Source organism: Chanodichthys erythropterus, chromosome 3 (genome assembly GCF_024489055.1).
Source record: "Chanodichthys erythropterus isolate Z2021 chromosome 3, ASM2448905v1, whole genome shotgun sequence".
NCBI lineage: Eukaryota > Metazoa > Chordata > Actinopteri > Cypriniformes > Xenocyprididae > Chanodichthys > Chanodichthys erythropterus.
The window spans coordinates 3,782,053-3,794,120 of NC_090223.1; the positions used below are offsets into that span (position 1 = coordinate 3,782,053).

A 12,068-nucleotide genomic window follows, 5' to 3' on the forward strand; every position below is an offset into this window, starting at 1 on the left:
TGACTTTTCTTCCCCTGACTTTGACGGGAGCAACAGCATCTAAAATCTCTAAGCAAGTAGAGTTAAACTGATCGACCAACTCTTCTAAACCCATACAGGGAGAGTGTGACTCGATCAATGAAAATAAAGGAGAGACATTAAAAACAGCTGAAAAACTACTCGCTGTACATGGATTAAGTATGCGAGACGAAATCGAGGCAGAAACAGTATTACCCGGCACAACACAAGGAAATTTAGTATTTAAAATAACAGTCTTATGGTCAGAAAAAACAGTATCAACAATCTTCACGCTATCAATAGAAAATCCCAAAGATAATACAAAGTCAAGCGTATGACCACGTTCATGAGTTGGACCTGAAACACATTGCAAAAAATCAAACGACTCTAATAAATTTAAAAATTCTTTGACCAGGGGCTTTGAAGGACAGCACACATGTATATTAAAATCCCCCAAAATTAAAATAATGTCAAAAGAAGGGACAATACCAGATAAAAATTCAGAAAACTCCTGTATAAAATCCCCATGAGAGTTTGGGGGTCTATAAATCAGAACACATAACACAGATTTAAAAGAATTCAGCATAATTAACTGAGATTCAAAAGAGCTAAAGGACGCAGATGGTGAAAATCTACACTTAAACTTGTCTTTAAAAACAACTGCAAGACCCCCACCACGACCAACAGTCCTAGACTTCGGTAAAGTTGGTTTTATATTCGCACATTCGGACATCCGTATTCAATAGTCTTGTTAATCACACTACATTGGACATTCAGTGGACATTCACAAGTAAATATGCCATTAAAACAATACTTGCCTATTTTGATCAACTGTGAAAAATGTTGTAAGTTGACAATCGTTGGTTGTCAATATCATGTCGCTGCTTAAAATTCACAAACATTAATTTATTGCACATTTATTGGAAAGTCTGAATTTATCAGAAGTCCGAATGTGCGAATATAACACCAACTTTACCCAAGTATCTAACGTTCAGTTCAGAAAGAGAAGTCATTTCACCAGCATTAAGCCAAGTCTCAGTAACAAATAAAAAATCAATTTCATGAGAAAGAAAAAGATCGTAAAGATAATAAAGTTATGTGGATTATTATGAACATGAATGAATCATTTCATTATTAGTTTATCTTTACTCCTGTTCATCCTCACATTACAAGCTCATGAATCACCATATTTGTGACAAACATCTCAGGAAAGGAGACATATTAAACAATTACAGAGGTTTTATTAAGAAAATTAGTAGAAATCATTCAAAACGAACAAAGATGCTAAAAAACAGGAATGAAAAGACAAGATATGAGAATCAGCAAATCATCTTCATCACACAGAACAGAGAGAGGATTTTACAAACAGTCTGTCCATTACTGGATTTAATATTATATTTAAAGCAGTTTATATATGAAGCACAAGAAAATGACATTCAACACTGTAGGAAAATATCCATCAAACCATATAAATGAACATAAATCTGCCCTTTTATTTGTAAAAGATATTTGAATCTAATTTCACTATTTCTTCAGGGAGTTTTTCTCTGTTTTCTGAGAAGAGGAAAATCAAACAATGAACAATCCTCTGTGAGTTTCTGCTGTTTTAAATCTTGTTTCAGATGGTCTCCAAACTCAGCAGTATTTTATTGTAATCTTGTAGGCATCTCTATTTCCTCTGGGTGCTGCGAGTCCTTCCTCCCTGCAAAATAAAAGCATGGACTGACCTCTCGTATGTGTTTTTACCATGATTGATCCAGATCAGATGAGTGTGAATCATCAGATTGTGTGAAGCTCAAACTCACCAGCTCTTCTTGCACAGATGATCTGAAGAAGAATCACAGTAGGAGCAGCAAACACTGCCATCTCAACAATCATCACAATCACTGCAGGAAACATGTGTGGAAGAAGAAGAAGAAGAGAAACTGGACATGACTGAAGTCAAGGGGATTCAACTATGAACAGTTATTGATGAAGCATTTACAGACTGACTGATAGTTTAATGGTGTAAAGCTGTCAGTAGAAATGAACGTGTCGTACCTCTGAATAATGATCCAGCAGTCACACTGACTTCAGTTTCTGATGCTGTGTCAGCTGAACCTGTGGATCACGTCTGTTAGTTCACTTCAACACATCATGACACGTATAAGTGAAGTGAGAGACTGATGATGTGTGACAGTGATCATGTGATCATGAACCTTGTGTAGGAGCTGCTGCTGTAGTTTGGCTTGATTTCTTCTCAGAGTTTGAGAAGATGAATGTTCAGATGTTCATCTGTAGGACATTAACATCATATTTTACAGTAGTAATAGTTGTTTCTCACCTGAATACTTGACAGTGTATCTGACTGAGGTCTGGAGTTGATTTCTGTGAGTAAGCTGACATCTCCACTCTCTGTTGTCATCTTCATTCAGGAGTGTTGTAGTCAGAGTGATGATACAGTGATCTGATGAGAATAATATCTGATATCTGGAGTCTGTCTTCAGATCAACACCAGCCTGATTCACCCACAACAGATGAAGTCGCTCATAATGAACCCAATCATCACAGGAGAATCCAGAATACAACTGACAGGAGAGAGTCACAGAGCGACCTGGACTGATCTCAGTCTGTGAGGATGATGATGATGAGGATGATGATGATGATGATGATGATGATGATGATGAAACTGAACACAAGACACAAATCACAGACTCTTCAATCATCATGTGAGTTTAAAGGGAGAATCTGCCCTTTTTTAATTGATCACATAATCATAAACTCACCATGAAGAACATGAAGAAAAACATCTGCATCAGGTCCTTGTTTTCCTCCATTCACAGATTGTCTGCAGCTGTAAAATCCAGAATCTTCTTCTGTGACGTTCTTGATGTTCAGAGAGCAGTCAGACCCCAGACTCAGTCTATCATGTCTCTCTGTGTTTTTTTCCTTTATCCCTAATTTAATCAGTTCAACTGTCTCTGAATATCTGTTATAGTAGATCCAATGTGTTGATTTACAGTCAGAAAGAGCATTATTACAGGGCAGACGGGCATTTTCAGCAGAACTGATGAACACATGAGCATCATCCACTCCACTGGTACCTGAAACACAGTATATTTGACTGATCATTATGATATATTAGGGGCAGTTGTGGTCAGATTTACTAACAGCTTTCTCCAGCACAAACCCTCTTTTGGTGTTAGTTTTTTTCGATTGCTAAACGACAGTGAGCACAACTGGAGCTACATGTGCAAAACTCTAACTACAGTCTGCACTACCAACAGTCACCTAAACTAAACTCTTAACACATGGCTCAAAACAGGCTCAGTGCAGCCAAACACTGTGCACAACCCTCACTGAGATAACACACACTGTCACTCAGAACACACTGAGAGTAAAAACACTAGCATCAAACACCAACACAGAAAATACAGACTTTTCATCTTTACAGTTTGAACAATTTCAGTGACTTCATACAAAGTAATATTTTCTTCAAAGAAAAGAGTGACATTCTTTCACATGATTTATTTAAATTTTTAGAACATAACAGTTCTTTAAGATAAATGAAAATGAGCAGTTTGCTTCAATAGTCTGTAGTAATTTACAGAATTACAGTAATGAGAAAAAAAAGGTAGAAACTAAAAGTACATACTGTAATTCGAACAAATAATTGAGGGGCTAATCCTGCAAAATTGCAATCAGCAGTGTTTGAAAGGCACAAGGCTGAAATCTATTCTGTTTTCAATGTGTGGTTCACAGTTTTGACAGCAGTGTGTTAGCATTTGAACAAAGTGCTGTAAATCCACAGTGTTGTGCAGGTTGTGGTTAAAGTCATGGGATAAGTGTGTAGAGTTTTGAAAACTGTGTTCAAGCAATGAAAAACGAACTAGAGTTTGGTCCACATGAACTGCTGCTGTGCAGACTGTAGTTAGAGTTTTGCACATGTGACTCCAGTTGTGCCCACTGTCGTTTAGCAATCGAAAAAAACTGTAAAATCTACTGTCAGGATTTACTAAAGACACGCAGTGAGAAATTAGCGCTGAAAAGGTGTGGACACAGTTATCTTTGCAGTTGAGCTTATTGAATATGCATTTGTAGGAGTTTCCCTTTCAGAAGCCCTGTTCAGTAAATCTGGCCCCTAATGGTTAGAGAGTCTGTAACCTGAAGGTCACAGGTTTGAGTCTCAGTACAGCAGGAATGTAGGTGTGACGAGTGAATGAACAGCGCTCTCTTACACACAACTGATGTGTTTTTGAGCAAGACACTGAAGCCCCAATCACTCCCCAGTGCCAAAAACAGCTGCCCACTGCTCCAGGTGTGTGTTCACAGTGTGTGTGTGTGTGTGTGTGTGTGTGTGTGTGTGTGTGTCTGTGTTGACTCTGATGGGTGAAATACAGAGCATCAATTCTGAGTATAGGACACCACCATACTTGGCTACACTTCACGTCACTTTATATTTTGTATAAAAGGCTGGATGTCTTTACATTTTTTAAACTCAATGAAACCAATACAGACACAGAGATTATTATATTTGAACTAATGACTAATAATTTTAATCTTGGTCCTCTGGTCTCGTATAATAAAACGGTGGTGAAGAATCTGAGTGTTTTATTTGACAACGTTTTTAAATTTGATAAGCAAATAAATGCTGTTGTCCAATCCAGCTTTTTCCACTGGAGACTTCTGGATAAAGTCAAGACGTTTCTCTCTTTTAAGGAGCTTGAGAAAGTCATTCATGCCTTTATTTCTTCAAGTCTTGATTATTGTAATTCTCTGTATAGAGGAGTTAGTCAGACAGCGTTGTCACGTTTGCAGCTGCTTGATGCTGACAGGGACGTGAAAACAAGAGCATTTTACCCTGATTTGATCTTCTCTTCATTGGTCACCAGTGCGTTTCTGAATAGAGTTGAAGCTTTTGTTGTTGTTCTCAAATCTTTAAATGGGTTGGCACCACCTCACAGACCTTTAAAACAGCAGACATCTACTAGATCTCTTAGTTCCTCTGATCAGCTGCTTTAATTGACCCTTCGCCGGGTTTGATTGACAGGTGATCTAACCAATCGTAATGCCGAAACCGCCATTTTGTGTGTAATGAGTGTACTGACATCTTTCTGTGGTTGAAATGTGGTTCATTCCTGGTTATTCGATGATATAAATTAACTAGTAAGCAGAGATGATCGGTTCACGAGCCTCTTGATGAGCGATCTGTCACGACACATTAAAGAGTCACAAATGGTATTTATTGTTTAAATTTCTTAAAAATGACAAAATTTGAAATGTGAGACTTTGTTTGATATCAAAAGTAACCTGCTCTGTCTTGTCTGTCGGTGCGTTGTCAGTTTCCTCTTATTTTTCACTGTGTGAGAACATGATGTGTGTCGAGAGAGTGACATGGCTTATCAGACATAGCAACAGTAACTAAAGGGGGCGGGTCTTTGTGAACGGTCAGTCATGTCTAGATTAAAACTCAGGTTTGACCTGGCCTTCTCGGTGACTATGGAATCGACCTGAAGGAAAATGCTGAATCTGAATGCAGGTAATACACTCGGTCACTCGATATCTCTCTCACAATACTCTTCTCCATAATGCTGTAAGCTTCAGTTAACAAAATCAGACATATGGTTACGTTGCTAAGAGTGGTTGCTAAGACAGACGCAGCAACAAACAGTACACACTTACTGGCACTGAACGCAGCTCAACCAATCAGAGTCAAGAGCCGGAACTATCCGTTTATAAACTCACTTAAACTCATTTATCATCTCAGGCTTTTGAGGCACGTTTTACTTTGAATTTACCTCTGTATTTTCTGTTTTATTTTTATCTTTCTACAGCACTTTTTATACAACTGCTGTTCTTTTTAAATAAATAAAAGAATATTAATGAAAATATAAATTTTGCATAAAAAGCAGATGATTCAAATACCGTGAACACAAACATCAGACTCTCCAGAATAAAGTGTTTTTCTTGAAATCTCTGAATCTGAAGATAATTGTTGATCATCAGATGTTTGAGTGACTCTATGTCCAGTATCAGGAATAATACAGTATGATCTGTATGTATCAATACACAACTCTGAGATCACAACGTGAATGTGTGCAAGAATAAACTGAGCATGTTCAAATCAACTCTTTCCAGACTAATTCCACTAAATGTCTTTAGAGAAAATCCAGATTTCTTTACCTGTGAGAAGTGAAGAGAGAATGATCAGTCCCAGCAGACACAGATCACACTGATCAGCCATTTTCTGTTTCTGTCAGTCTTTCTCTTCATTATATAGTTATATATAGTTTCTTCAGACAGGAAGTGCTGGTCGTGTCTAAATAAAGAACTTCCTCTGATCTGAACTGAGTGTAGTTCTGGTATATAGTTGTTATTTAGTGACACAATGCCAATGCATAATGGAGAAGTGTTGATTTGTTCTTCATTGATGTTTAAATGTAATGTACAGTACACTTCTACTGTAACAGGAACAGTCCCTGAAGATCAACTCATGGTTGATGTTCAAGAGCACAATGGTAACAGCTCAGGGAGTTTAACCTACAGTCATTCTGTTTCCACACAGACTTTGACACGACAGCAGCTGTCAAACATGTTCTTCAGTGTGAGAAACTGCATATTATAAACCACACTGGCTCAACACACATCTGATCTGAACACAGTTTATAGGATATTCTATGCATTTGTTGTGTCGCTATATAAAGTAAATGTAAAGTAAATAAAGTTTTGTATAATCATCCATTTTTCAACACTATAGTGTGTCGAAAGAGTCTGTGTTGAGGTAGAATCATGACATAAAAAGGTTGATCACTGCAAACCAATTTTTGGGGTAAATACATGTGAGGATGAGTTCCTGCATTAACATCTTGAACGGAAGCTTGTGCAGGGCCTGATTCAAGACACGCAGATCCACTGCCTTTCTTGGATATGAGTATATAAGTACGGACTGTAAATCCCCAACCTCATCTCGGCTGGAGGGACCGGCCCTATTGCGTCCATTGCCAGAGTAAGCCAATGAAACAGGCTGGGAAGTGCTAGATAGGCCTTGAGACACTGTGCAAGCGGCACCAGCTGAACTCCAGACGCACCCGCAGAGGGGCAGCAAGGTGGAACACAGGGGCCCAACCCGGGAGGCATAGCGTCCTGCATGTGTTTGATCACTTCTGTCTGCTTCTGCACTGCCAAGAAATGCTGGGCAAACTCCTCAACAGTGTCGCTGAAGAGACTGGCCTGGAAGTTGGGGGAGTCGAGAAAGCAAACTTTGTTAGCCTCCTTTATCTCAGTCAGGTTCTGCCATTCCTGGACCACTAAGGTGAGCCTCGTCTGACCCACACGGTGACTTTCATTGCCCTGAGGGTAAAGTCCATCACTGTACACAGTTCCTGCATTAACCAGAGTTCAGAACTTCCTTCATGCAGCTCGTTTGGTGCTTCGGACTGTGTACTTGCAGGAGGGCCATAGCATGCAAGGCGGAGGCAGCTTGTCCGGAGGCACTATAAGCTTTGGTGGCCGAGACCTTACAGGCCTTACGGACATAAATGGACCGCAATTGCATGCTCCACCTGAGGATTACTCTGGGTTCAAGCCCAATTCCAAGATCGGAGCCCTCCTTCAGACAGCACACCAAATAAACACTATATCTGATTTCATGTATGTAGGAACTTGTGAAATGATGGGATTTTAAAAGTGTGATTTCTAGAGCTGGAAAAGTCATGGGAATTAATAAAATCTTGAGTTAAGCTGTAATATATTCTACCAGATTGAAATTGCTTATTTTTAAAAAAAAAAAAAAGAAAAGAAAAGAAAAACAACTTTTGCAAGGTTTTTGAATGACAATTTGACACACATTGGACTTATGATTGCTATTTTCAAAGTTGCATTAACACAAAAAACTATACAGCAAGCAAACACACTAAAGGAAAGTGAATCATTGCCTAAACATAAAATAATGAGTGTCCATATAAAGGTCATTTGTCTGCAATTATGATAATGGTGATTATGGAATCATCATCATACAGATTATTCAATAATCATTAAGTCAAATTCTGAGTCTGTATGAAGTTTTACAGTGACATTTTCATCTATTCCAGAGTCAAGACTTTCTCACAATATTAAGATGGCTGATAGCCGTCCTACACTTCCGTAACTAAAATAGTGAATTAATTATAGCAGTTGTGTTGTTTTCAGAGCTGTGATCTCACTGTTGAGGTTTGGAAACATGTTAATGTAGAGTATGAGTTAGTTTAAGCACTTCCTCTGTAGTGCCGCACTACATTCAACTCTATCTGTTCAGTTATCAATAGCATTAGTTCAGCCTGTTTAATAAACTGAATTTTAACCCAGTTTAGAAATGCATCAACAAAAACAAACTTCTGGAAGTATATTTTCAAGAGTCTGTTTGAGTGTCAGTGTTACAGTTAAAGTTTTACTATATTCTCATCTTCAGACAGCATGTACACCAACTCTGTCAGATAATAAAATATAGTGGCTGGATCTGACATCAGCTCAATCTGATTGGCTGCTCAGCATATGCAGCTTCCATTGGTCCTTTGTGTGTGAATGGGCGGGGCTTGGATAAAATTAGATGAGCATCAGACTTTGCCTGTATAGAGTTTACTGTAGTGTTGTATTGTATTAACACACAGTTTATCTACACTATCTCTGTATCTTTATACTCAAACAAACTAAGTTGGTGAAATTATTTTAAGTCAATATCTATAAGTATTTTTAAAATAATTGCACTTACAAGCCTAAACCAATAACTTTACTCTTGTAACCCAGATGAAGTGTGTTAAAGTCATTAGTTTATCGAATAATGTGAATCATTATGAACATGAATGAATCATTTCATTATTAGTTTATCGCCTTCCCTATTCTACTTACAGAATGAACGCAGCGCCAGTTCCATTTTTTCCGTAAGGAGAATAGGGAAGGCGTAAGACATACAGCGTAAGCTTTTTGAAGAATATGAAAGTGTTTTGGTGGAACCACTTGGAAGGTCTTTTTGAATGAAGAAAGAAAGACATGAACATCTTGGATGACATGGGGGTGAGCAAATTATCATGAAAATGTTATTTGAAAAAAACAAAAAACAAATTCTTTAACAACAGAGAAAAACAGTAACAGACAAAAACAGAAGGGATTTTGTCAAAGAGGTATTACAATATTTTAAGAACTTCTATTTTTATAACAACAAACTAATTTGAGGTTGAATTTTTTGTCCTCTGGTTTCTTTTGTTTATCCTCCACTGAGCCAAAACCTCTCTGATAGGTCAAGGCAAGGACTCCTCAAGATTTCTGAATGTGTGGTATCAGGGCCTCCATGGATCAGATTTTTTCATCAAGCACATCACATGTGATGCTCAGTGGAATTGAGATATGGGGGATTTTGAGGCCGAGGCAACGCCTCTTTGTCATGTTCCTCAAACCATTCCTGAACAATTGAACATGTTTCAAAGTAACATCCACATGAATGCCAGGACCCAAAGTTTGACAGCAGAACCTTGCCCTGAGCATCACACTCCCTCAACCGGCCTGCCTTCGTCCCATAGTGCATCCTGCTGCTATCTCCCGCTAAAACCTCACTGTTCCTACACATGATAACACATGATGTACATAAATAATGAACTCATGTCAAAATGAAAAACACAGATACTTACAAGACCAAAAGCAGGAGAGAATTTGCTTTAACATTTGCTGTTGCTTGCTCTCCAACAGTTGTAAAATGGCAGAAATGTTTATGTTAACTTAAAATTAAAGACAGTCATATATGTGTGTGGTATATGCCTTTATATATATTAACATCGTATAAAGTGTAGGATTGTGTGACAGCAAAAATATGCTGCTTCAAATGTATACATGGTATATCATGAATCCCACAAGATTTGTGGACGAAAACATTAAACACTATCAGGAGCATCCCTTTACTAAAATATACATTATATAACACCTAATTTCAACATTTATTCTCTCTATCCAGAGCGAATCCTGAAAAGCTCATTGTTTTCTATTTGGTTTCAATTGTTTTCATTAATTATTTTCATTATTTGTTTCAATTGTTTTCATCAATTGTTTTCTATCTTTAATGCTTTCTTTTTTTTTTTTTTTAGATATTTTTAAAATGTTATTTACTTCTAAACAACTAGATTTATTAATAATGTAATTTAATAATATAATTTCAGCACATTGTTTCATGTAAATACAAAATAACTCCTTAAGAAAATTTGTTACAATAACTCAAATGTCTCACACTGGGTGTCTCTGCTGACCTCTTGTGGAAAAAAATATATGACATGATATTTCATGACTTTTACACTAGTTGGCCTTTAGCTCTATATGGAGCAAACAAACTGTTCCTCTGGGTCCTAAAGTCAGATTTTCTTCAGGTTTTTTTCTTCTTCGGTTTATATTTATACATTATAAAATCATTTTTTGGTAAAATTGTAGCATTTTTACTTTTCATTTTGAGCATTTTTAGATTTGTATTCATACTGAAGTGTCAGATATTGTAATAATTCAAGAAAAACAAAACAACAACAAGTTAAAAACAAGAATATTTATTTGAAAGAGCTCATTTTAATTCACAATTTTAAAAAAATGCTGTTGCAGCTTTAAAAAAATGCTAATGCTGTTATAATTTCACCATTTATTTGTCATTTAATGAGAATGATGTAAGAGAGTAAAAGTGTCGTCATTTTCTAGTCCAAACCTGCAGCTCTGAATGAATAATAAAGACGCATTAACTGATCAACAAGCAGACAGAAACTATACAAAAAACATGCTGAACTGAGAAAAATAAGCAGTAACTACAAATAAATCAGAGCATCACTTGGGTTTGTTTGTGAACATGTAAAAGACATTGAAAGTATTTATAATGGCACTGAATGACACCATTAGGACTCAGTTCTATTAGATTCATATTCTTCTGCTCATGTGGTTTTTGTGTCATTATTTGACTGATTTGTGATGGTTCTTGTTCACAGAGGCATAAAGTTCACTGCAGTTTTCCTGAGATCCAGCTTTTGCTCCTCTGATGGAAGCATAAGTCACTTTATCATCACAGCGAACCTGAATGAACATCACAGTTATTGTTTCAACACACAATTATTACAGCATGATGTTTGAGCTCAATTCATGACACAAATTCAGAAGAAAACACAAACTATCATGTTGAGAGAAGCTGGACAACATCAAGGAAGTGTTTCTCACCTTCTTCTTTTGGTCTTGGTTTTTACTGTACGCAGTGACCTCAGAATAAGTCACATGATCATCTGTCTGCTCCTAAACACCAATGGAAATATGACAAACCAAGATATTGTAGTAGACTGAGTTCAATTCTGGCAGTTCCAGTTGTGTCCTCTAGGGGGTGTGTGTGCTTATGTTGAGTGTGAATTTACCTGTTGAGGAAGAGTGTTCTGTCCTGTTGGATAGACAGGTCGTGTTTGATGATCCTGTAAAAAGAATCATATTGTTCACTGGCAGTAGATGAATGTAAATGTTGATTGTGTCGTTGGTTCATCATATTTATTCTTATCTGTGAGTTTTAGAGCAGAAACAGTTCAAATACACTAACCTGTCATTATATAATCTGACTAATACGAGTGTCATATTTCAGGATCAGAGCTTATAAACACTAATAACTCATGGATCGACCTACAATACTCACCTCAGAGTCATCAGTTCCTCTTCTGTTATCTGAAACATAACGTCAAGAGAATATTGATGATCAAACACACAATACAGTCTCCAATTAAACTGATTTTAGGATAATTCTAGTGCTGTAGAATAGAAACATTAAACTCTGTCTGAGAGGAATTCTGTCTGAATTACACGTTTATTTCATCAGATGTTTTGGACTTTTTGTCTGTTATAAAATATGAGAAACTGTAAAAACTCACCGTCTCTTTTTCTGCGAATCATCCAGAGAATAAGAGCAGGAAGGAGAACAGCGAATGAAGCGACAACAATCACAATCACTGAGAGAGAGACGATATTACAGTCATATTAATACTGATGTCCACTGAGCTCATTTTCACTACAATGAGTTCATTTAGATCCTGATTCTAGAAAAACTCCAGAGTGTGAAAACAAGC

At 37.1% G+C, this 12,068-nt stretch overlaps 1 protein-coding gene across 1 annotated transcript; it reads right to left on the reverse strand.

The window, feature by feature from the left end:
* Nucleotides 1-565: 565 nt before the first annotated feature.
* On the reverse strand, nt 566-6,039 carry LOC137016951 (obscurin-like). The gene is made up of 3 exons (XM_067380826.1): nt 2,763-6,039; nt 2,321-2,665; nt 566-2,082 (listed from the first exon to the last, which is right to left on the reverse strand). The coding sequence occupies exons 1-3, from the start codon at nt 3,106-3,108 to the stop codon at nt 1,997-1,999; spliced, it is 777 nt and encodes a 258-aa protein (XP_067236927.1). The 5' UTR covers nt 3,109-6,039; the 3' UTR covers nt 566-1,996.
* Nucleotides 6,040-12,068: the final 6,029 nt, after the last annotated feature.